The following is a 26,941-nucleotide window of genomic DNA, read 5'->3' as shown; positions in this document are numbered from 1 at the left end:
AATATGTGAAATCATTTCAGATGGTCTGCAGCTTGATCTGACCTGAGAGTTTCCAGTGTACAGTGTGAACTCTTCAGTCCATCAGACAGAAGCTTCACTCCTGAATCCTTCAGGTGGTTGTTACTCAGGTCCAGGTGTCTCAGACTGGAGGACTGGGAGCTGAGAACTGAGGACAGAGCTTCACAGCTTCTCTCTGAGAGGTTACAGCCACTCAGCCTACAGAGACAACAGTCAACAAGAAGGAAAATATCTGTGTTCAAATGTAATCCTCTTTGATTAATGAGTCTGGACTAAAGTCAAATCTAAAGGAACAAAGATCTCAGTTAGTACTTCAGCTAACAGGAAACTAACAGACCTGCATTATAACACTGAGTCAAGAAGAACGCTTTAAATTTGTTCAGTAAAACTGAAATATCAACTTCATCCAGATGGTAACAAGTGAGGACCCACTAAATTTGGTGATCTACAGTATAATCTCTTCTGAGCACAGATTAAAAACCTCACAATTAATTATGATCAAGTCATAAATCAGGAGTCAATCCAAATAACATGATATAGTTTAGAGAAATATGTGAAATCATTTCAGATAATCTGCAGCTTGATCTGACCTGAGAGTTTCCAGTGTACAGTGTGAACTCTTCAGTCCATCAGACAGAAGCTTCACTCCTGAATCCTTCAGGTGGTTGTTACTCAGGTCCAGGTGTCTCAGACTGAAGGACTGGGAGCTGAGAACTGAGGACAGAGCTTCACAGCTTCTCTCTGAGAGGTCACAGTCACTCAGCCTGAAGAGACAACAATCAACAAGAAGGAAAAAAACTAATCTGTGTTAAAGTGTAATCCTCTTTGTTGGTGAGTCTCAGGCTGCTGTCAGCCCTAGAGTGGTCTCCTTTGGTCTGAATCAGGGACTCATGTTGTTCCAAAGTTGTATAATTGCCTAGAGTTGGTTGGTGTTCTCACGGCAGCATTTACAAGAGGACCAGATCAAATGCCTTGTGTGAGAAAGCTGCTCTTGATTGGTCAGAATTTCCATGTGGGAAAAATCCAGGAAGTAAAGCAAACGTTGAAGAAGAGTACACTTGCAAGATAAATGTGACACTTTCTAATGTCACAATGGAGGGACAACTACGCAGGTTGATTTTAGCGCTGCTCATTGTGGACTATATTGCTGTGAAAAGCAACCGCTTTAAATTTGTTCAGTAAAACATGACATGATATGAATGCATATTGGTCTTTTCTGTATCAGCCAGAGTTCATATCTGTATGTTGTTCAGTAGGTGGAATTGAAGCAGAAAAGAGTTTCTGAACTGTGAAGTTTCAAATCCTGATTGAACATTTGTCAGATTCAGACCTGAGAGTTTCCAGTGTACAGTGCGAACTCTTCAGTCCATCAGACAGAAGTTTCACTCCTGAATCCTTCAGGTGGTTGTTACTCAGGTCCAGGTGTCTCAGACTGGAGGACTGGGAGCTGAGAACTGAGGACAGAGCTTCACAGCTTCTCTCTGAGAGGTCACAGTCACTCAGCCTGAAGAGACAACAATCAACAAGAAGTAAAAAAAAATATTTGTGTTAAAATGTAATCCTCTTTGTTGGTGAGTCTCAGGCTGCTGTCAGCCCTAGAGTGGTCTCCTTTGGTCTGAATCAGGGACTCATGTTGTTCCAAAGTTGTATAATTGCCTAGAGTTGGTTGGTGTTCTCACGGCAGCATTTACAAGAGGACCAGATCAAATGCCTTGTGTGAGAAAGCTGCTCTTGATTGGTCAGAATTTCCATGTGGGAAAAATCCAGGAAGTAAAGCAAACGTTGAAGAAGAGTACACTTGCAAGATAAATGTGACACTTTCTAATGTCACAATGGAGGGACAACTACGCAGGTTGATTTTAGCGCTGCTCATCGTGGACTATATTGCTGTGAAAAGCAACCACTTTAAATTTGTTCAGTAAAACATGACATGATATGAAAGCATAATGGTCTTTTCTATATCAGCCAGAGTTCATATCTGTATGTTGTTCAGTAGGTGGAATTGAAGCAGAAAAGAGTTTCTGAACTGTGAAGTTTCAAATCCTGATTGAACATTTGTCAGATTCAGAAATGCTGACATGAGAGAGAATGTTTAAACTGTGTGGAGTTTCGAGAAATATGTGAAATCATTTCAGATGGTCTGCAGCTTGATCTGACCTGAGAGTTTCCAGTGTACAGTGTGAACTCTTCAGTCCATCAGACAGAAGCTTCACTCCTGAATCCTTCAGGTGGTTGTTACTCAGGTCCAGGTGTCTCAGACTGGAGGACTGGGAGCTGAGAACTGAGGACAGAGCGTCACAGCTTCTCTCTGAGAGGTTACAGTCACTCAGCCTGAAGAGACGATATCATTGCGAAATAAAAAGATAGTAAGTTGAAAAGACAACAGAGCATTTAACTTATGATATATGAATCCAACTGTCTCTGTACTTACAGAGGTTTGTTGGAGGCTTTGACCACTGGCAGCAGCCTCAGAAGAGCCTCCTCTGAAGCAGAATATTTCTTCAGGTCAAACATATTCAGATCCTCTTCTGATGACAGTAAGATGAAGACCAGAGCTGACCACTGAGCAGGAGACAGTTTATCTGTGGAGAGACGTCCTGAACTCAGGAACTGTTGGATCTCCTCCACTAGAGAACGATCATTCAGTTCATTCAGACAGTGGAACAGATTGATGCTTCTCTCTGCAGACAGATCCTGGTTGATCTTCTTCTTGATGTACTGGACTGTTTCCTGATTGGTCTGTGAGCCACTTCCTGTCTTTCTCAGCAGACCTCTTAGGTGTCTCTGATTGGTCTGCAGTGAGAGACCCAGGAGGAAGCGGAGGAACAAGTCCAGGTGTCCATTTGGACTCTGTAAGGCCTTGTCCACAGCACTCTGGTGGAGATACTTCAGATTCTGTTTCTCTCTGAAGACTTTAGACCACCGGGATGTTGTTTGTTGTTCTGCCATCAGATTGACTCCAGAGTTGATGAAGGTCAGATGGACATGAAGAGCAGCCAGAAACTCCTGAACACTCAGATGGACGAAGCAGAACACCTTGTCCTGGTACAGTCCTCTCTCCTCTTTAAAGATCTGTGTGAACACTCCTGAGTACACTGAGGCTGCTCTGATATCGATGCCGCACTCTGTCAGGTCTGATTGATAGAAGATCAGGTTGCCTTTCTGCAGCTGATCAAAAGCCAGTTTTCCCAGAGACTCAATCATCTTCCTGCTCTCTGGACTCCAGTGATGATCTGTCTCAGCTCCTCCATCATACTTGATGCTCTTCACTTTGGTCTGAACCACCAGGAAGTGGATGTACATGTCAGTCAGGGTCTTGGGCAGCTCTCCTTCCTCTCTGCTCTTCATCACATCCTCCAGAACTGTAGCAGTGATCCAGCAGAAGACTGGGATGTGGCACATGATGTGGAGGCTTCGTGATGTCTTGATATGGGAGATGATTCTGCTGGCCTGCTCCTCATCTCTGAATCTCTTCCTGAAGTACTCCTCCTTCTGTGGGTCAGTGAACCCTCTGACCTCTGTCACCATGTCAACACAGTCAGGAGGGATCTGATTGGCTGCTGCAGGTCGTGTGGTTATCCAGAGGCGAGCAGAGGGAAGCAGTTTCCCCCTGATGAGGTTTGTCAGCAGCACATCCACTGAGGTGGACTCTGTAACATCAGTCAGGATCTCATTGTTGTGGAAGTCCAGAGGAAGTCGACACTCATCCAGACCGTCAAAGATGAACACAACCTGGAACTCTTCAAACCTGCAGATTCCTGCTTCTTTGGTTTCAGTAAAGAAGTGATGAACAAGTTCCACCAAGCTGTACTTTTTCTCTTTCAGCATATTCAGCTCTCTGAAAGTGAATGGAAATGTCAACTGTATGTCCTGGTTGGCTTTGTCTTCAGCCCAGTCCAGAGTGAACTTCTGTGTTAAGACTGTTTTCCCAATGCCAGCCACTCCCTTAGTCATCACTGTTCTGATTGTTCGTCTCTTCCAGGTGAGGCTTTAAAGATGTCTTCTTGTCTGATGGTTGTTTCTGGTCTGTGTGGTTTCCTGGATGCTGTTTCAATCTGTCTGACCTCATGTTCATCATTGACCTCTGCAGTCCCTCCCTCTGTGATGTAGAGCTCTGTGTAGATCTGATTCAGAAGGGTTGGGATTCCTGCTTTAGCGATCCCCTCAAACACACACTGGAACTTCTTCTGCAGGTTAGATTTCAGTTTACGCTGACAGACTGCAGCAAGAAGTCCTGAATGAACACAACAAAGAAGATCAGAAAGACAAAGAAAATATTTCAACATGTCATTTCCTCAAAGAATGAGTATATGAATATATTTTGGTCCGTCTCTTGAGACATTAGTAAACGTCCCATTTATCCATCATGTTAAATCTTTATAGAAATCCTCTTACTGCTCTGCAGACAGTCAGCCAGCTCCTCCTGCTTCATTCTCCTCAGGAAGTTCAGTGTGATCTTCACAAATGCCTCTCTGCTGCTCCTCCTCTGCTCTTTATCCTCACCATCCAACACCTCCTCATCCTCCCTCTGACTCTCTAAGCATTCTGGGTAATCTGAACTCAGAACCTTCTGGATCTTCTTCAGCTCGTTCTTCACAAAAGTGAGGATGTTCTCCTCCAGCAGCTGGAACAGAATATTATATGAATGACACACTCAAACATCAGATCCATGTTGGACACACTGACAATCCACTGGTGTAAAAAGTGCAGCATGGAGATGATTGTGAACAGAATAGATGTCAAAGTAGTTGTTGTACATGTACAGACCATAAATATGGAGTCCAGGTGTGTTTGATGTTGCTGGGCAGACTGAGCACTGGGAACCTCTGAGCTCTCCTGGTCCACTCTGTGGAGGAATCATCAACAGTGAGCTCACATGATGTTTGCACCAGGAGACTGTAGAACTTATATCATTTACAAAAACACACACAGACCAGTTAGTTAAAGACGTGTTCTGCCATGATTGATCAGAATGAAAACCAGATGTAAACAACACTGTAAATGATGGACACCTGATTCTGTGTCTCATGACTGAGGATCACAACAGTTAGTTCATCTGTTTCATTCAACAGTTTCATTCACTTACAGCAGGTCAGAAGAAGGACGTCCATCTTTGAAGTCAATGAAATGGTCTTTTGACTGATCACTCTTCATGGACACACAGCTGGGTACAGGGGACTTTTCTCTCTGCTGCTGGAAACTGATAGAAACACTGACATTTACTGAACATACAAGATTTCTATTCAGCATAAAACACAGCATAGATATTCCTTGACCTGACTGCTGGATGTGTGTGAGGCAGCGGCGTGTGTGCTTAAAGGCACTGATCACCACAATCTGATGTGATACTTGGAATTTTGGAATTTTATAGCAGTGCCAGGCTTACACTTGATGCTGTTGACCTGCCCCTACACTTGAAACTGTGACCTGTGTTTGTCTTTGGGCCACAGCACATCTGGGAGCACGGCCAGTTTCTGTCAGTGGTAAAGCTTTGTCTTGGTCATTTGTGGGTGGAGCCTGCACTACATTCCCTGATTATAATTGCAATTAGCAATCTGAGGCTTTAGCTTTAATCAGAGGGTGTTTCTGGAGGCATCTGTGAAACCAAAGACTACTTACCTACAAAGGCCTAGGACATAAGGGCAACCCTTCAAAAGGGAACTCTTAAACTAACTGACTAACTGACTCTTCAACAAACTGCTCTGCCTCCAGACCTCTGCAGGTAGTCCTTAAACGTCTGTAGTTAGTGTACAGACCTCTGTAGCTAGGCCCCAACATCTGCCACTAGTCCACATACCTTCACTGGTTGTTCCCAGAACTCTGAAGCGTGGACGCAGCCTTTTGAAAATAGTCCAAAAACCTCTGCAGCAATTGACCTAAAACTCTGGAGCTAGTCCACAACCTCTTTAATTTGTTTCCAGACCACTTTAGTGAGTCCTCAAGCCTCTGCATCTGGACCATAAGCTTCAGAAACTGTTTGCCATACTGCTGCAGGTAGTCCTTAAAAAATCTAGAACTACTGCCCAGAGGACTTCAGCTAGTCTCCAGTTGTCTGCCAGTCCCCAAAAATCTGCAGCAATCTGAAACTTTGGCCTCCCCTGGTTGACTCTGTGAAAGAATTAGCTCACATTGGGTCTCATTCATGAAACATGAGCAGAAGGAATTTGTGTGTAAACTGTTCGCAGACGGAAATTGACGTGCATGTCCACATTCATCAATATTTTAGTAGCTCCGATCTTTTCGTAGCTACTAACAAAAGCTACTCCTGCTCCTGACCTCTCGTAGTGCTTGTGTAAATTTAGTAAAGCACATAAATATTGCTTGTCACTTTTGGAAATTACAATTTTAACTCGTATTGCGCTCTGTTATGTACACAATACACAGATGCCTTTGAAACACATAATCTAAACATAACAAAATATTAAAAATATAACACATTTAGTTAAATTCGTTGGCAATTAGCAGGTTTAAGATCCATGTTGTGGCTTTTTGATCATTTGAATTAATAAATCTGATTTGACAAATGTTTAAATTTACGTTGTATAAAGCAGAGCTTTAGGCTTTTAGGATTCAAATCATTTGAAGATGATGCATACAAACTGCTGTAGGCTATATGTTATCGTATCATCTGTTAAAATAAATGTTAAATAGCTCTACATTCCAACAGCCATCACTGATTTAGAGTTTATCCATTACACACAAAACATCTCTGGTTTCCCGTTCCCACTTCATTCAGAAACCCACAAATTAATCTTCTGTTTGTTTGGTGACCGCTGTATTTTGTGTGTGTGCTTGCGTTTCTTTGCCTCCAGTTTCATATCAAACCATTTACGCTTCACCTCTCTGACATGGTTCTTTGTACTACGGGGACAACATCAACAGCATCTGTTACCTCCCTCCAGGCCTTCGCTTTGCCTGTCCCTGTCACACCACTACTAACTGAAGAAAATAAAATGTTTTTTCTTAAGTCCACTTCACCCAAAGTTATTTCGATCTCCACTTGAAAATTTTTTCTTTCTGTCTCTTTCTTTCTTTGCGCCATGACTGACAGATCGACAGGATGCACCTACACCTCCTTATATGGTGGTCATTGGCTATTAATGGGCGGGATTTATGCTAATTGCTGATTACCGGAGTGCGCTGTCACTTTACGATGGATTGGCATTCATGATCATACACACGTGTTTACGATCAAATCTGAGTTTGCCGCGGCGTTCCTGAATCCGGAGTAGGTTTTTAGTAGAGTAGGCTTTTATGTGCAAATCTACACACAGATTTACTCACTTTACATGAATGAGACCCGTTGTGTTTGCACCAGGAGACTGCTTTAAGTTATGAATTACACACACACACACACACACACACACACACACACACACACACACCAGTTAGTTAAAGATGTTGTGCTCTGACATAATTGATTGTCATGAAAACCAGATGTAAACAACACTGTAAATCATGAACTACCAGTTCTGTATCTGTGTAACTGATAGCCCATCTGTTTCAGTTGACAGTTTTAAGTACTTACAGTGGGTCAGAAGAAGGACGTCCATCTTTGAAGTCAATGAAACGATCCATAGACTCATCACTCTTCATGGACACACAGCTGGGTACAGGGGACTTTTCTCTCTGCTGCTGGAAACTGATAGAAACACTGACATTTACTGAACACACAAGATTTCTGTCTCTGATTTCATTGGTTTTATTGGATAATAAAAGTTATTTTATCTCAATGCTTGTTTGTATTCAGTGTATGTGAATGTTTAACCAGTGTGTTGTCAGTCAGATGTGCTAAGACTTCACACTGTTGAGCTGCCACTCCAATTGAAACTGTGGCCTGTTTTGGGTTTTGGACGCAGCACATCTGAGTGCAGGGTCAGTTTCTGATAGTGCTAAATCTTTGTCTTGTTGAACTGCAGCTTGTCTTCAGACCTCTGCAGCTGGTCCTTCATACCAACAAGCCATCAAACCCTACCCTCCTCCTTTACCTCTGGACAGTTAGCTGCCCTGTCCCTGGTGGTGTGGTCTTTGATCTCGGTCAAGACTCTTTTCTGTTCTGGTTCCTCTGCGGTGGAATGAACTCCCTACTGATGTCAGGACAACACAGTCACTGAACATCTTGACCAACATCTTTACACAATACTAGAGCCCTGCCAACACATTTCTCACTCCGACCATGTCACATATCCACGTTTGGTCACAGACATTCCTCGTCCACATACAACACACAAGGCACCCTGAGTGCGTTGGTTGTTTACGTTCTGGGACACCATGTCCATTGTCTGTTTTCACAGAAAACTTCTACATACAGTCTCTTAAAAAAAAACCACACTACAACAGTACAACACTTTGAATTAACTTTTTTTTCCCTTCAACAACAAACACATAGTTGGGTTTAGGCATCAAAAGCATGTGGTTAAATTTAGGATAAAAGAACAGTGTTTGGCTCTAGAATCTTATGGGACATGAACACCGCTCTCTCAGGTGAAAGTTGGAGTTTGCTGAATCCATCCACCACCCCTCCCTGCCCATCCCAGGAGGACTTTCACCGCCGTAACTTTTGTCTTTGTCCCGTTGCATTTGCCCCTGAGGTCGTCGGGCACCGTGAAACTATAATGGCATCCGGCCCCATATCATGCCAATGGTAAAGGCCTTTTTTCGTTGGTGTGTGACACCACAAGTCACTGCCCAATTGCCGGATTTTGACGACTTTGGAGTGAGACCAGGCACGCCCTGCACAGTTTTCTTTTTCGCACTTCTGTCCACTCCTGTTGGATTTCCAACTACGACTTCCTGGCAGATCATAATTGGGTCTGGATTACAAAACGTAAGATGTCTTGATTGGGATCTATTTGAATGGACACTGTAAATAGTTTGCACTGTGAAACTGTTGCAATCCAGTGGGTGGTGGTGATGCAACAGTCTTAAACTCTACAGATCGAGAAAAAGAACAGGTCTGTTAACGTTTCAGAGTTTTCTTTATTTTATTCTTTGGGGGTGATGATGGCCTCCAGAAGAGAGCTCGTGTTGACGGAGCAGTGAGCATGACGACTGACATGACAGAATTCTTTTAGCATTAGGCCACAGTTGTCGGGACAATGGAGGGAGGCTAAAGTTACATGATGGATTTTGTGTTTTGAGTGGAGATTGACTGAGTGGGATATGGACCGTGGAAGAGACTGTGTTGAGACTGTACTCGCTTCCTGAGTGACTTTTAGATGACGGAAAGCGAGGCTTGGGGCATGGAGATGATGGAGATGATGGAGACAAGACCAGTTAAACTGGGAAGCTGTCAGGCTCATTTTACATTTAATGTCAGCTTACTGTGCAGCAGAGACTTTTCGTCCTTTAACATCGATGCCATGTTCATGTGACTGGTCAGTCTGAAGGGACACACAGCTGGGGTCAGGTTCAGGTCGAGGGGAGTCTGGTCTCTGATGGATCCTAGCACACAGAGAGGAAGACCAGCAGGGAGGGAAATTCAGTTTTCAGTCTTCAGCCTCAGTATCAGCAGCTATCAACAGGAGAAGTAGAATCCTACAGGATGACAGCAGACTGACAGGAACACTGAGAGCAGCTGTAAACCTCACTGACCACCAGGGGGAGCTCACAATCCAAACCTCCACCCTGTGGACCTGCACACTGACAGTTTTTGTATCAACAGTTTGTGCAACATGTGTTCAGTCTGCTGCTTGAGACACTTTAACAGAGACACATCATGTAACGTTCACTATATATACAACACAAATACATACATACAAAGACTAAAGTGTGAACACGGCTCATATTATTCTGACATGAAACCATGGGCTGATCGTCCTCACACTCACAGATGCTCTCATTTGTTTCTGTTGGATTCACTTTGAAAACTTTTGTCTCTGTGTAACCCCTGGTTAAAAACCCCAGAGTTAATACACACACAGCAGCAGATAACTATTGTTGCTATCATAAAAGTTTGTCATTTTAAGGATGTAAATTCTATAAAAGTTCATGTCATTTTAAGTATGTTGCTTTTCTATAGTTTGTCTGAAGGGTACACCCCTTAACACGAGGTGTGACAGACTAACCTGCATGTGTTTTGTTAATCTGCTTTAGATTAAGAGGCGTTCATAAGGTCGGAGGTTCTGAGGTCCCGACCATTAACTGGTTATATTGACACATTGTGGCTCTTTGAGTACATTTACAGGTTTATTATGAGTCAGTGTTGAGGTGAGAGAGCAGAGAAACAGGAAACAGAGAGTTGATGAACATGTTGAAGGTGAAACAGGATCAAATGTGATGTCAAGTGTTGAGTGTGATACCTTTTCATGTTGGTGATAACCTGCAGCCTCCTGATGAAGACAGACAGACAGACAGACAGACAGACAGGTTCATCATTAGACTTTAAAGTGCTTGTTGTCAGATAAACTTTGTGCTGTGGAGTCTGGATCAAAGACAGGAGGTGAACACATGAACCAACAGAGACACATTAGAGACTGGAATCAATCAAAGGTCCACTTACTCAGTTTCTTCTCATGGACTTCATCACTCTGCAGCTCTCTGCTGTCTGGACCAGGTCTGTGGACACAAAGAGTTTTCTGTTGATCTGAGTGGGACCATGTGCTCCATCAGGACTCAGACTGGAGGCAGACTGGCTCTTTTAAGCCCTGTTCACACAGGAAATATGTGACACTGCTGCCGTCATGGATTTGTTAAAGTGATATTTGCTCATTGAGACAGAGGAGACGTTTACGCTGATGTTTCTTACAGCTTCATTCACACATGGCAGCACATTTATGGACAGAGACTCCATGAGAGAGAGAACAACAGTGAGTGAAATGATGTGAAGGAAGAAGAAGAAGGTTTTCTCAGCCTCTGTTGTGTGTGTAACTCTGTGTGTGTGTAAAAAGCAAATCCACCTGAGTAGAACTGAGATCCACAAATGCCTGTTAGAAAGTTGTAAATGTTAGGAAGATATTCACAAATGATTTTCATTTATTTGCAAATTAATTTAATGTGTTCACAGATAGTTTTTTTATTTGTGGAATGTGTTTGTGTATTTGCAGATCTGTTTTATACTTGCAAAATATTTTTGTGAGTTTCTTTTTTTTTGTAATTGTGGAAGGTGTTTTATATTTACAGATGACACATTTACACAGATTGTCGAACTGTTCACACACATAATTATGAAACAAATCTATCTCCATAATTGTTACCTGAAACGGTGAGCGTGGATGAAACAAAAGGACGGCAACATTGACCAAAGTAAAGAAAACAGTCGGTCTGTACCGCGAAAAGCTCAATGGGAAGGCAAAGGCAAGATATTATTTAAATGTGTTTATTTATTTTATGTTACCATTTAAGTACTGAGCATTTTGTTGTTCTTTACTCACTGTTTTTGTTGATCATTTTGTTGATCACTGTTGTTGCTGTGTTACCATTGTTGGCTTTGCAACCAGAGAAGACTGTTTTGGTGCATTTCTTCCTTTTTACAAATAAAGAGCCAGAATTTCATTCAGTCTGCGTGTTTTTTATTTGTATAAAAGGGTAAAAAGCATTTCGCGTGACTAAAGTTAAAACATTACAAAAATAGAGAAAGCCAGAAAACACAACATGGCCTACATATGTACAGGGACTTTCAGGTGACCACCCGGCTGCAGCAGTGACCAACACAGACGCTGAAGAAGAGCATGAGCACGACCATTAACAGGCTGAGCTGATGGTAAAAAAAAAAAATGTCTATTACATGGCGATACTTTGGATTCAGGTACGGCGACATTGAACAGAAAGACGTGCTGTGTAAAAGTTTAAAAGTTAAATAACAATAACTCTGTCAGGTCAGGTCAGTGCCCCCCTGATATAATGTAGCAAGAAGACTCATGATACCATTTATTTATTATATTGTGATCGCAATCGCGATATTGTCCACTCAAATAGCAATCGCACATTTTTATCAAATTGTGCAGCACTAGGAATCAATTTTGTCTTCTGGCTCTGTAGCTGTGGATGATAGAGGCGTTAGCTTTGTCTCCATGGTCACAGGTATAGAAGCAGGAGGGTCAAAGTTCAGGGCGTCCTGTTATGAGACAGTAGTCTGTCCTGATTGTGTGCAGACTGCATGGAACAGGAGGTACTTTTTAAGAGCAGCTGCAGGACCTACTAAACGTAGAAAGGATGTGATTCGGAGCGCACCCAAAGTTTCCTCTGAACAAAAAGGATCCAAAGTGTCCGTGCGTCATGACGTGGAGAGCTCTGCGTGTAAAGGGGATGCAAAGACTGAATGTGATTTGCCATGATCATCTCAGCCTCTATGATATAACCTCTCTGATCCCAGCACGCGCCCAAGCGCGCCACAGGTGCGTAAAAGAGCAAATGAACCCAAAGTGTGTTTTGCGCGCTCCCGACCCCGACGCTCTGAACAGGAAAGAACTGACTGCGACCTGCGCGCGCCCTTATCTGTTTATTCAAACACTGACACGCGCATGCACGTAACCAAGCAGCACCTCCCTCTACTGAAAAAACACGTTACTGTGCGCATGCGTGGACCTCTAACTTTTCTTTCAGAGTCTAAATAGTTGGTGACAAACTGTGAGAGTAAGAAGTGAAGTGAAAGTGCGGACTGAAGAGTTTGTGTTCTTCTTCAGAGGGTTTGGAGGGACGTGTCTGTCCGGTCCTCACTGATCCTCCTCTCATGGTGGAAACTGAACTCCACTTTAACAAGTTTCTACAGGAAGTGAACTAACAAAGAGTCATTCAAGAGTCACACAGTGAAAAGTGTCAAAGCTTACAAACCTTTAGATGGAGACAAGAAGCTGCGACACGACGACGAGCACACAAAGTGAAACTAAAGTGCCAACAGGAATGAAGGGGCGGTGACAAACAGCTGCTCTCACATCAGTCTCATTCTTCACATCCACCCAGTGCCGCCTCCACACTGCAGGTGGCGCCCTCGGCCCAAATATACAGCAGCTCCAATATGAATGGACAGCAGCAGAATCTTCATATAGTCAGTGAGACATATTAATACACAGCTGCCCAAATGTCTCTTACAGTCCTTCTGTCAGTGAGTTCAGACAGATTAAAGCCAGATGTTAGGTGTTAGTATTCTGACTGAGAGGCAAGCATCAGTCACGTGAGGGTGAACACGTGCACTTCAACACCACCAGTGTAAATAGTGGGAGAAAAGGAAGCAGCCACTTCCATCAGCTGAGAGCTGGCTGTAAAGACACACTGGAATGATTCAGAGGAAACAAACAGTCTCTGGACTTTAGTTTAGAGTCACAACAGTCGCTGCTTCATAAATACAGTCAGATGTCTCTGGCCTGGCCTCTGCACCTCTGATCATAGTCGTCCCTGGTTTATTTCATAATTTTGAGGCGGGTTTCTTTGACTTTAGAAGCAACATAATTAAACAAAATGTGAGCAACTCCTTGGTTTGTACATGTGCGTGTGTAACTCTCTATATTTGCATAAATAACGCTTAAAAACACAAAGCACAGATTGAACTGGTGTCATGGCGAAGTTAGTGTCCCTTTAAAATACTGTCCCCGGAACTGTCTCCGTCCCGGGTTAGCTTGTTGTGTTCATTGTAAACCTGTCCGGTAAATTAGTGTAAAGTTATGTTTAGTTTGTTAATAAAACACAACAGGTTGGAGAAATTAATTAAGTGATCGGGATGTGTTTGAAGGGGGAACACATAGACATATATACAGACATATACATAGGCGCTGCATTGACTGCCGCTGCCTATTGGAGCCGACATCCTGGTCGGCCGCCATCTTGGATGCGTCTCGCTTCGCCTCCACAGTGCATTCACTTCGATTGAGGAAGGAGCTGTATGCACAAGTAAAATAGAATAACTCGCTGAATTTTCAACTGATTTTCACGCGGTTTGGTTTGTTACAAACGGCACACATGTAGTTATGATGCAGGATGCTTTCGTACATTAAAAATGCGGGATTTCATGCTTTAATACTTTCTGCAGATAGCAACAGCATGTTATTTAGATCACAACACAGTGCTTTTATTCACCTCAACCCCAGAGTGGGATATATGTATGTATGTATATGTATCTATCTATCTATCTATCTATATATATATATATATATATGTAGCATATTATGTATAGCATAATATGTAGATCTGAGGTCTGCTCAAACTGTCAGCTCCTTTAAATCAGGGTTAAAAACACTATTGTTTACTGAAGCGTACTCTTAGATTAAATACTTACCTGCTGTATTCTACTGCCCGTACTTTTTAACTACACACTGCTGATTTATGCCCTTTATTATTCTACTTCTTTTCTTATCCTGACGGTTCAATGTATTGAGCCTGTTTTTATTTTATGTTACTGTATTTTATTATTATCACTATTATTCTCAATTTCTATTTCCCTTTTCAATCGACTGTTTTTATTGTTTTAAATAGTGTCTTGTTGCTTTTAATGTCTCTGTAAAGCACTTTGAATTACCTTGTGTTGAATTGTGCTATACAAATAAACTTGCCTTGCCTTGCCTAGCACACCTTTGTGCACATATTCACTTTTCCACCAGCTGTGCTGCAAATATCCCCTGCTGCTCATCCTTCTGTATCTTTTTTCAAATTATCTTGACCACAGTCCCATTTTCATAGTTATAATACCAATACCAAAATTAATTTCAGGGTTTATGTAAATACTGAAAATGTTTTTTACTACTTTTGAGGGATCACAGCAGTCATTGTAATAAGAATAACTTTACTAATCCCCGAAAAGAAAATTTCAAATAAGTCTGTAAGATCATCTATTTAACAAAGCATTATGAAGTCTGATGGCTGTGGGTATAAAAGAGAGTGGGTGTGTGTGAGAAATAAACTCAATCAACAATAGAGCTTTTTCTTTATTAAAATACATTAATAAATTTATTAATATGCTATACTGTTTTGTATTGTGTATATTGTGTTTATACAGTGTGTATATATATATATATATATATATATATATATGTGTGTGTGTGTGTGTGTGTGTGTGTCTATCTATCTATCTGTCTATCTATATATATGTATATATCTCCATCCCACTCTGAGGTTGAGGTGAATAACTGTGTTGTGATCTAAATAACATGCTGTTGCTATCTGCAGGAAGTATTAAAGCATGAAATCCCGCATTTTTAATGTACGAAAGCATCCTGCATCATAACTACATGTGTGCCGTTTGTAACAAACCAAACCGCGTGAAAATCAGTTGAAAATTCAGCGAGTTATTCTATTTTATTTGTGCATACAGCTCCTTCCTCAATAGAAGTGAATGCACTGTGGAGGCGAAGCGAGACCCATCCAAGATGGCGGCCAGCGAGGACGCGCTCAGGCAGTCGATGCGGCGTCTATGTATATATGTCTATGGGGGGGACACTACACGACGTAACGCTTGTAAAAATAATACCCATAATGCATTTCGGCGGGACAGTTGAATCCTGCACACACCAGCTTCCGGTGTCCTGTGTAGTGTGTGTTCGTTGCTCCCTCGCGTTGGATTTAGTTTGAGTGCAAACTGTGATCTCCACTTTTCTCCAGAAGTGGTGTAAAGTCAGCTGCAACAGTTCGAGTGACGGAGGAGGAAGAAACGAGCCGCCAAGATGCCGCGAATCATGATCAAAGGAGGCGTCTGGCGCAACACTGAGGTACGTGTTTACACGGCTAGCTGCGTTAGCATGATGCTAACTACCAACAGCAAGTCTATGAGGCGGAGTTAGCATGAAGCTAGCTGCTCACTTAACGGGATTTAGCCGTGGATGTAGCTCACGCAGCAAGTTTGGTTTATTGTGTTGCTGTTTGCTGAGTCTAAAGAGGTTATTTAACGTCACTGATTGTGTTGTAATGTGTGATTTATAATGTATTTAGTCTATGAAGATGGCTACCGGATTAGCGACCATTATTTTAGCCTGCGAGACTTTGCAAATGTTAGCAAGTTAGCTAACGCCAAGTGAGAATAACAGTAATAGATGACTTGATGGAATAGTTTATTAACCCCATATTTAACTACATAACAGCTTAGAGCCAAACAAGACAAAGATGATGATATATATATATATAAATTATGTGTTAAACACAGCATGACGGGAAACATAATACTTGTAGTATAAACAACAACTTAAAGACAAGGCAAGTTTATTTATGAAACACATTTCAGCAACAAAGCAGTTCAAAGTTTTTTTACATAAAACCTCAGAAGCATCAAGACGAGGGGCAAAAGAAACACATCATAAAAGGACATTTAAAAGCAATTCACTAATGAGAATAGAAGGTAGGAAATTAGACAGGTATATAATACAAGAATAAAGTTTCAGTGGAATTAAAATCAATGAAATTATTTGAATAGTAAAAATTACGGTGCTGTGTATGAATAAATATCTGATTTAATAACAGGCAGCAGCAAATAGAAAAGTCTTGATTTCAAAGCAGTGAGTTTGTGCAGAGCTGCAGTTTACTGTTCCAGATATGTGGAGCATAAAAACTAAACACTGCTTCTCCACATTGAGTCTCGACTCTGGAGACACAAAGCACTATTACTGTACAGTTACATTTGTTTACATTGACTTACACCACCTTTATTTATATTAACACTATTTGTATTTATATTTTGTTTTGTGCCTTGTATCTTGTTCTGTACCTGTTCTTTGTATATTGATGTTTGCCCCTTATTTTTATTTGTTCATTTTGTTTGTTTGTCTGCGTCAGGACCAGGGAAACACAATTTCATTCCTCCCTGTACTGTACTCAGGCTGGGCAATATTATTGATATTATATCAATTTGTTTCTTCTTTCTTAATGTCTTAAATTCAGTGTCACAGCAATAAGGTCTTAGAAGTCATTTGATAGTCTTAAATTTGAATTAGTGAGGTCTTAATGTCTACAAACATTTTATCTAATTTCATCCATTTAAAAAAAAAAATTGTGAAAGATTATTTTGAAAAAACTATAATACTGACGTTTTACTTCATACTTGTACTCACCTGTTGGCAAAATGTAGATTAACTCAACTCACTCTAATAACCATAACTCTACATAACACTTACCTCTGCTCAAGACCACATACATACTACTTCCCTGCGATGCTTAAATACGAAAAACATGATTTGTTCAAAATCTGGTTAAAAGGCGTCTGAACGGGTCTTAAAAGCATTAAATGAATCCGTCTGATACCTGTAGACATTCTGCTTTGGTTTTGGATATCATTATATCTTAAGTGTTGTATTTTCCTGGTTTAAAGGCCACATTATAGTAAAATGATGTAATTTTCTGAACTTTCTAAACAAAAAACTAAATGAATATTTTGTGAACGCATTAATAGTCAACAATACAATATTGATGTGGACGTATTTGGTAAAAATGATTGTGATACTTGATTCTTGCCATATCACCCAGCTCTATACTGCACTGTGTGTAGAGGGTTTACAAAAAGTCTCTCTTGTCATATTAGTCCAAGGTGAGAGTGTCAGTTAGGATGAAAGTGTGAGGCTTCACCTCCTGAGACAGATGGGACTGGCTGTTCAGAGCGGTGGCAGCTGATAGGATGGACCTCCTGTATGTTAAGTTTGATTGAATGATGGGATAATTCTTATGCGTTTCTTCCCGTCTTTCTCTTTTTTAATCCTCTCAGGATGAGATCCTCAAGGCAGCGGTGATGAAATATGGGAAAAACCAGTGGTCTCGTATCGCTTCCCTGCTGCACCGCAAGTCTGCCAAACAGTGCAAAGCCAGATGGTGAGTCCTGAAACAAAGACGTGATTCAGTCAGGCTTCAAGGTGACAGCAGGACCTTTAGAAGTAGATAATATCTGTTGTGACTGTCCTTCATAAGTGTTGTGCCCCTCTGGTTTTGTGTCTGTGTGCAGGTACGAGTGGTTGGACCCCAGCATCAAGAAAACAGAATGGTCCAGAGAGGAGGAGGAGAAGCTGCTCCATTTGGCCAAGCTGATGCCCACTCAGTGGAGGACCATCGCTCCTATCATAGGACGCACTGCTGCACAGTGTCTGGAGCACTATGAATACCTGCTGTATGTTTTTATATCATTTTAAACACATTTAAACACCAATATATGTTTTATCTTTTATAAACTCTATTGTAAAAGCAGACTCTCCCTGACCCTTGATCTTGATTGTGGGATAATCTGCAACACAGTGACTCGATAATTTCAGTTAAGTGTATTAAGATTATTCCTGTTTATTCACACTTCATGTCTGTGTGTATGTGTTCAGAGACAAAGCAGCGCAAAGAGACAATGAGGAAGAAGTGGGAGACGACCCCAGGAAGCTAAAACCTGGAGAGATCGACCCAAATCCTGAAACTAAACCTGCCAGACCCGACCCTGTGGACATGGACGAAGGTTTGTTAACACACCTGAACAATGATGGAGAGACGGCTTTTTCCAGAAACTTCAGTCTGAATGCAGAATGCACCCTGCTCCTTCAGAATATCCACTTATGTGCTCTCACAGTTGTCTGTTACGTTCCCAGTAGTCTAGTGTTCATTTACTCTGAGGAAGAATTTAGTACGTAGCAGATCATGCTGCAGTCATTCTCTGATAGGTCGTATCAGTTCAAATAAATCAAACTCAGCCTCTCTGTCGTGTGTGGCTGCAGGAGACAACAGGTTTAACTGCAACTAAAAATGTAATGAATTAACTGTGTGTGTTTCTGTCTCTGTGTGTAGATGAGCTGGAGATGCTGTCAGAGGCCAGAGCTCGACTGGCCAACACCCAGGGCAAGAAAGCCAAGAGGAAGGCCAGAGAGAAGCAGCTGGAGGAAGCCAGGTTAGATACACATAATGCGGTGCTCTCATTGCAAAGTATAGAAAAGTATGTTGGCATTAAAAAATGCTTTGGGAAAATTATTATTATTACTGTAACATGTTACTGACCAACATGTTCTGCAAAGTTGCGTGCATAATTAAGTGTCCTTCACTTCCTGCTGCAGACGGTTGGCTGCTCTGCAGAAGCGTAGAGAGCTGAGAGCGGCAGGAATCGATGTTCAGAAGAAGAGGAAGAAGAAGAGAGGAGTGGACTACAACGCTGAAATCCCCTTCGAGAAGAAACCTGCTCAGGTAATTGTTTGAATACATTTTAAACAGAACCTGCAGCAGTAAAACATCAGGGCTCAACTTCATGTTGTCATTTATTCATCTGTTTAATGTTCTTCACTTCCAGGGTTTCTACGACACCAGCATGGAGCAGTACAACGCTCTGGAGCCAAACTTCAAACGACTCAGACAGCAGCACTTGGACGGAGAGCTACGCAAGTCAGTGACATCACACACCACATTTTATACACACACACACACACACACAGGCTGGAAGATACGGGAACACACACAAATACAATGTGAAAGAAACAGAAACACTTACACCCAGTGAACTGAAAGTGCTTCATTCATAAACCGTTTTGTGTGTTTGTGTGTAGTGAGCAGGAGGAGAGGGAGAGGAAGAAAGACAAACAGAAGATCAAGAAGAAGAAAGAGAGCGACCTCCCATCTGCCATCCTGCAGACCAGCGGCGTGGCTGAGTTCACCAAGAAACGCTCCAAACTGGTTTTACCTACACCACAGGTAACCACGACACGCTAACACCTGTATGACTAAAGCCAGGTTCAGACTACATGACAGTTCTGTCCGTGCAGACAGTCACTATGTCAGATTAGGTGATTATGGAGTCAAAATGTTGCAGACATGACAGACTACATGTTGGTTCACAACCAGTGATCGCTGGTCGTCTTTTACCAGATAATTTTTTTAATTTAGCAAGACACTGAATCTTCCAGAAGTTCCTGCAAATGTTTAATAATAAAAACCTTTTTAGAAAATGAAGGGATTCTCTCAGCTGAAATGATGAGAGGCTTTTAATTTGAAACAGACACAGGAAGTGTTGAGTTTGAACAAACAGGAGCAGATTAAAAATAAAAATATTAAAGTACAGAGGGAATAATAAATAAAGCGCCCCCAGACGCTGCGTCGATGTCGTCTACTATGACACACTAAATGAGATTAAACGATGGATTGACACTCATCATTCACGAGCTGAGCCGACACTGTACAACACTGCGTCTGGCGATAATCAGGCTCGTGTCGTGTAGTCTGAACGTGTCAGTGCAGCTGGTCCAAAACGTAATCAGAACTCATCTATATTTATTATTCTCCACAGATCAGTGATGCTGAACTGGAGGAAGTCGTCAAACTGGGTGTCGCCAGCGAGGTCGCCCGTCAAGCTGCAGAGGAGAGCGAAAGCGGTAACTCAGCCTCCTCCGCCCTCCTGTCAGAGTACAGCGTCACCAACGCGATGGCAACGGGGCTGCGTACCCCACGCACCCCTGCTGCCCAGGACAGGATACTGCAGGTAACACACACTGTGAACACTCAAGATCTGTGTTGTGATGTATATTTATGGATGACTGTATTTTATCAGTGATGTTTTACATGGATATATTTGACAGTTATGCTGAGCTAACCTGTCACTGATCAGTAAGGTCTAAATTTGAGTCCAGACAAATGTACATAGAGCTCATTTAGTATTTCTGTGAGGTCATCATACAAAAAAAACTAACTAAACTAAAAGTCCATGCTGAAAAATGTGTTTATTTATCTTTTAGGAATAATTCTAACAATTATTTCCAGTTTTTTTCCAAATTTTAATTTTTGGATAAACCTCTTAAGAAGTCTCATTTTCTAGACCTTTAAACAAAAAAACAAACACATCAGGACGAGACAATTAAACAATGCAAACAGCACATCGTTACCTCTGTGTTTTATTTATTTATTGAGTAAGTGCATTAAACATCTTTAATATGTCTGATTTTTTTCTGCTCACAAATATCAGTGAGCTAAAATCCTTCATCATCCACAGCGTGCACACACGTCTTTGAATGTGAAGAAACTTTGTGTTTAATGTTTCCTGCGTCCGTCTGTGTTTTCAGGAAGCTCAGAACCTGATGGCTCTGACCAACATCGACACCCCTCTGAAGGGAGGCCTCAACACCCCGCTGCATGAGAGCGACTTCAGTGGCGTCACACCTCAGCGGCAGCTCGTACAAACACCCAACACTGTTCTCAGCACACCGTTCAGGTAACAACGCTGTCGCTGCTTTACTGAGACAACCCTGGTGTGTGTGGTGCTGTGACTGTTAACCCTTTGTGGTCATCTCCAACAGAACACCTTCACAGGGTCAGGGGCAGGAGGGCATGACGCCTCAAGCTGGAGGAGCGATGACCCCACGTGGGGCAGCGACCCCAGGTTTGACCCCCGGTCGCACTCCGCTCAGAGACAAACTGAATATCAACAGTGAGGAGCAGCTGGCCGACCCTGCGTACGCCAAACACCTGGTAAATACACACTTCTACATGATGTACTGTCAATACACACACTCACTGTCGACTCTGAATATGTAGAATTTAAACAGTCATACATTATCTAAGACCTCACTGTCACATTCTGGTTGTGAGGTTAATAATACTCAAAAAAGAAAATGGATGAACCTGTCGTCTCTCCTCTCACACAGCAAAGAGAAAGCCTGCAGCAGCTGAGGCAGGGCCTGATGTCACTTCCTGTCCCCAAGAACGACTTTGAGATCGTTCTTCCGGAAAATGCAGAGAAGGAACTGGAAGAGACGGAGACAGAGACGGGATTCATCGAGGACTCTGCAGATGTAGAAGCACGCAAACAGGTATGTGCTTTAGAGTTTAGCTCGGAGGACGATATGATTTTAATGAGTGCGTAACTGAGGCTGCGATCAGACTGCAGGCACATCAGATTTGTTTCTGAAAGCAGATCTTGAGGACAGACTGTCCGCACTTTTTCGCAAGTAATCACGTCAGATTTATGTGTCCAGACATCTCTAACCTGTCTGCATGGGTTGCTGTGGTAACAATGGAGGCATCAGTAGCTGTGTAGCGATGCTGGTGGCACAGCTTTCCAGCACTGAAGCATTACAAATGAAGAGCCATCATTTTGCCCTCCCAACAGTTTATTCAAGCCTGTGCACAGACTTCTGTTCATCATGTCCTCTTCATCACTCTGGAATTGTCGTCGTCATAATGTTTTGTTCGTAAAAACACTTTGGAGTCTGATCTGAGCGTCCAGACTGAGACGCATTTGTAGACATCTGATTAGTCGCGTGGGGTTTTTTCCGGCTGTCCCGACCTCCTTAAATCAATCTGAATATACCAAAAAAAGCGATTAGGCCTGGCAGTCTGAACAAGGCCAAAATGATATAAACCCACGTGTTTGTCGTTCAAATGTTTGTCAAATGTTTACTGGTGTGTGTTTATGTGTATGTGTGTGTGTGTGTGTGTGTCTCAGGCTTTACGGGATGCAGAGAGGGAGAAGGAGCTGAAGCTGCGACACACTGCTGTTCAGAGGAGCCTTCCCAGACCCACTGAGGTAACAAACACACCTCCTGAGGGTTTCATCAAGCTGAGAGTGGCTGCCTGTACATGCACACATGATTCAGTCTTTGTCTGGGCTGTGTGTCTTTCATTCCTTCACTCGCCTTCTTAAAAAGGTCGATGTTGTGATATTTGCACTTGTTAATAGACGTTGTGTTTCTCCTTTGAACCAGAAATGTGTGGGTTGTGTTTTTTAATTGGACATCATCTCGACACCAGCCCTCAAACTGTTGGCTGGTTGGTTTGTGTACAGCGTATCCATGACAACACACAGAGCTGACTGTAAACAGGCAAGAGGCCGTGTGTCACACACTGAAGATAACCGCCCAATGGAGATGCATGTTACAGATTAGGGGTTTGATCATTTTATATATTTTAGTAGCTTTATTTTATCTTCCTGGGTTTTTATGGTTGTTGTCAGCTTTGTAACCTTGTGTAGAGAAGTGTTTTATCAATAATGTTTATTATTATTGCAGCGTGATGATGTCAGCTTGTCTGTCTCTGCAGGTTAACGAGTCCGTCCTCCGCCCCGCCTCCATGGAGCCGCTCTCAGACCTGCAGCTGGCCGAGGAGCTGATCAAACAGGAAATGATCACCATGCTGCACTTCGACTGCCTGCACCACCCGTCAGCCAACGCAGCCAATCAGCTGCAGCGCGGCAAAACCAGAGGCCCCACGTCGACGTCTAACAACGCTTCTCACATAGGATACCTGGAAACACATTCCTACAAACCAATCAGCACAGAGGAGATGGAGCAGGTAACACACACACACACACACACACACACACACACACACACACACACACACACGGCCAACGCCGTTGTTTTCACTTTAGAAGTTCCTCAAATTAATCAGCTGCTCTGTCTCAGTACGAGTTTGGTAATAAAGACGTGTTAGAGAAACGCTGTGTGTTGTTTGAGACACGGTTACTGATGCCGTTGTGTGTGTGTGTGTGTGTGTGTGTGTGTGTGTGTGTGATGTTAAACAGGCGAAGGCGATACTGGCATCAGAAATGGAGGTGGTGAAAGCAGGAATGGGTCACGGGGATCTCAGCATGGAGGCCTACAGTCAGGTGTGGGAGGAATGCTACGGACAGGTAAGCCTCCCTCTGTCAGCCGACCCTAAAGCCTTTCACGGCCTTCCTCCTCACAGGAAACAGACTTCTGCTCAGCGGATGATTCATCATGTCTGCTTCTGTGTTTCTGCAGGTGTTGTATCTACCTGCTCAGAACCGGTACACCAGAGCGAACCTGGCATCAAAGAAAGACCGAATTGAGAGCCTGGAGAAAAAGCTGGATGTGAGAATGGTTCACTTCAACATTTTAAAACAGTTAAATCTTTATGAATTAAATCTTTATGAATTCGCTGTATCTGTCTGCCTCCAGGTGAACCGTGGTCACATGACAGCAGAGGCACGGAGAGCAGCCAAGCTGGAGAAGAAACTCAAAATCCTACTGGGAGGGTTTCAGTCCAGAGCTCTGGGTCTCCTGAAGCAGCACAATGAACTCTGGGAACAGGTACTGAACGTTATGGAGTTTTAAATCTAATACTTAAAAAGACATCCCGCTGTGAGGGTCATAAGGACAGAGGGATGTCGTATGCTGTAAAGCCCTGTGAGGCAAATTGTGATTTGTGATATTGGGCTTTATAAATAAAATTGAATTGATTGATTGATTCTTCATTTTCAGCGTAACAGAATGCAACACTGAAAAATTAGCTTAAAGATGCTTCTGTAAAACACTAAATACGGACCTGAAATTGAGTGAACTGATGAGCTGCCTACTTCACAGTCTGTTCTCTACAAACTGTAGATTGTAGTGGTGTCTGAAACTCTGTGTAATTCTTAGATATTATGTGTGTTATATAAATGCATTATTGTAATAATAATGATGATGTTCTTATGCTGTCCACCAGGTGGAGCAGTCAGCCACAGAGCTTCAGACCTTCAGTCAGCTTAAGAAACAAGAAGATACTGCCATTCCCCGGAGACAAGCGGTATTAATAATTTAATTAATAACACACACACACAAATACTGTACCAGTGAAAATACAACTGACTGCAAAGTTTTTATGACGTACTGTAGTGTAACTATACTATGACGTTTATATCACATTTTGGACGACATGCTATACTATGACGTTTTTATCACATTTTGGACGACATACTATACTATGACGTTTTTATCACATTTTGGGCGACATGCTATACTATGACGTTTTTATCATATTTTTAACAACATGCTATACTATGACGTTTTTATCACATTTTGGGCGACATGCTATACTGTGACATTTATATCACATTTTGGACGACATGCTATACTGTGACGTTTTTATCATATTTTTAACAACATGCTATACTGTGACGTTTTTATCACATTTTGGGCAACATGCTATACTATGACGTTTTTATCACATTTTGGACAACATGCTATACTATGACGTTTTTATCACATTTTGGACAACATGCTATACTATGACGTTTTTATCACATTTTGGGCGACATGCTATACTATGACGTTTATATCACATTTTGGGCGACATGCTATACTATGACGTTTTTATCACATTTTTAACAACATACTATACTATGACGTTTTTATCACATTTTGGACGACATGCTATACTATGACGTTTTTATCACATTTTTAACAACATACTATACTATGACGTTTTTATCACATTTTGGACGACATGCTATACTGTGACGTTTTTATCATATTTTTAACAACATGCTATACTATGACGTTTTTATCACATTTTGGGCGACATGCTATACTGTGACGTTTTTATCACATTTTGGGCGACATGCTATACTGTGACGTTTTTATCATATTTTTAACAACATGCTATACTATGACGTTTTTATCACATTTTGGGCGACATGCTATACTGTGACGTTTTTATCACATTTTGGGCGACATGCTATACTATGACGTTTTTATCATATTTTTAACAACATGCTATACTATGACGTTTTTATCATATTTTTAACAACATGCTATACTGTGACGTTTTTATCATATTTTTAACAACATGCTATACTATGACGTTTTTATCACATTTTGGGCGACATGCTATACTGTGACGTTTTTATCATATTTTTAACAACATGCTATACTATGACGTTTTTATCACATTTTTAACAACATGCTATACTATGACGTTTTTATCACATTTTGGACGACATGCTATACTATGACGTTTTTATCACATTTTGGGCGACATGCTATACTATGACATTTATATCACATTTTGGACGACATGCTATACTGTGACGTTTTTATCACATTTTTAACAACATACTATACTATGACGTTTTTATCACATTTTGGGCGACATGCTATACTATGACGTTTTTATCACATTTTGGGCGACATGCTATACTATGACGTTTTTATCATATTTTTAACAACATGCTATACTATGACGTTTTTATCATATTTTTAACAACATGCTATACTGTGACATTTATATCACATTTTGGACGACATGCTATACTGTGACGTTTTTATCATATTTTTAACAACATGCTATACTATGACGTTTTTATCACATTTTGGACGACATGCTATACTATGACGTTTTTATCACATTTTGGGCGACATGCTATACTGTGACGTTTTTATCATATTTTTAACAACATGCTATACTATGACGTTTTTATCATATTTTTAACAACATGCTATACTATGACGTTTTTATCACATTTTGGACGACATGCTATACTATGACGTTTTTATCACATTTTGGACGACATGCTATACTGTGACGTTTTTATCACATTTTGGGCGACATGCTATACTATGACGTTTTTATCACATTTTGGACGACATGATATACTATGACGTTTTCATCATATTTTTAACAACATACTATACTATGACGTTTTTATCACATTTTGGGCGACATGTTATACTATGACGTTTTTATCACATTTTGGGCGACATGACATTTTACTAAACTAGCGTGAGCTGCTGTATGACATCACCTTTCCGTGTGTGTTTCAGGCACTGCGGGAGGACGTGGAGAGGCAGATGGAGCGAGAACGAGAACTTCAGCAGAGATATGGAGAGCTGTTGATGGAGAGGGAGGCACTCATCAACAGTGCTCAGAAATACTGAGCCACATTAACGCTAATTAATTCATGCACACATGCTACACACACTCATCATGGAGACATTGATATCAAGCTAACAGAAGCTCTGAGAAACCAACACAGATGAACACAAGTTTTCTTGCTTTTCCGCCCTCTGAGCCATCATATTCAACTCTTCTGTCATTCTTTTTTTTTTCTTCTTCAATATTTGAGGCAATTCCAGAGAGAAGCCCCACCTCCATGTGCTCATGTTGCTATGATGTCACAAGCTGAGTTTTGAGCATGCTCAGTAGTCTCTTGTGTTTCTGTATTAGTGACCAATAAAGTTTCTTTTCAACAATTCAAAAGTTGCAGCAGGTATTATTTTGGGATAAGATTTTACAAAGGCACACACTGTACAATGTAACTTCAAGATTTAACAAAGCTAACTGTGTA

The 26,941-nt window shown here is 41.6% G+C and overlaps 1 protein-coding gene and 1 pseudogene across 1 annotated transcript; one reads left to right on the top strand and one right to left on the bottom strand.

Annotated features, from left to right (window-relative positions):
* LOC125903537 (NACHT, LRR and PYD domains-containing protein 12-like) overlaps window positions 1-12,907 on the bottom strand; it is an 80,482-nt pseudogene extending 67,575 nt beyond the window's left edge.
* Window positions 12,908-15,431: 2,524 nt separating this feature from the next.
* On the top strand, window positions 15,432-26,853 carry cdc5l (CDC5 cell division cycle 5-like (S. pombe)). The gene is made up of 19 exons (XM_049600815.1): window positions 15,432-15,653; window positions 17,633-17,736; window positions 17,867-18,028; window positions 18,231-18,358; window positions 18,685-18,784; window positions 18,948-19,074; window positions 19,178-19,269; window positions 19,431-19,575; window positions 20,168-20,359; window positions 20,937-21,085; window positions 21,171-21,342; window positions 21,519-21,683; window positions 22,319-22,399; window positions 22,912-23,163; window positions 23,396-23,503; window positions 23,616-23,705; window positions 23,793-23,924; window positions 24,322-24,402; window positions 26,418-26,853. The coding sequence occupies exons 1-19, from the start codon at window positions 15,609-15,611 to the stop codon at window positions 26,529-26,531; spliced, it is 2,439 nt and encodes an 812-aa protein (XP_049456772.1). The 5' UTR covers window positions 15,432-15,608; the 3' UTR covers window positions 26,532-26,853.
* The last annotated feature ends 88 nt before the right edge of the window (window positions 26,854-26,941 follow it).

This window comes from Epinephelus fuscoguttatus, linkage group LG16 (genome assembly GCF_011397635.1).
Source record: "Epinephelus fuscoguttatus linkage group LG16, E.fuscoguttatus.final_Chr_v1".
Classification (NCBI taxonomy): Eukaryota; Metazoa; Chordata; class Actinopteri; order Perciformes; family Serranidae; genus Epinephelus; species Epinephelus fuscoguttatus.
Note: the sequence above shows the minus strand (reverse complement) of the source record. Positions and strands in the feature narration are given on the sequence as shown.

Excerpts from the sequence above, each read along its gene's own strand:
- cdc5l (XM_049600815.1), top strand. The coding sequence starts at position 15,609 with ATGCCGCGAATCATGATCAAAGGAGGCGTCTGGCGCAACACTGAG. Across the intron at positions 21,684-22,318 it reads ATGTAGAAGCACGCAAACAG|GCTTTACGGGATGCAGAGAG; the intron begins GTATGTGCTTTA and ends TGTGTGTCTCAG. Across the intron at positions 23,925-24,321 it reads ACAATGAACTCTGGGAACAG|GTGGAGCAGTCAGCCACAGA; the intron begins GTACTGAACGTT and ends GCTGTCCACCAG.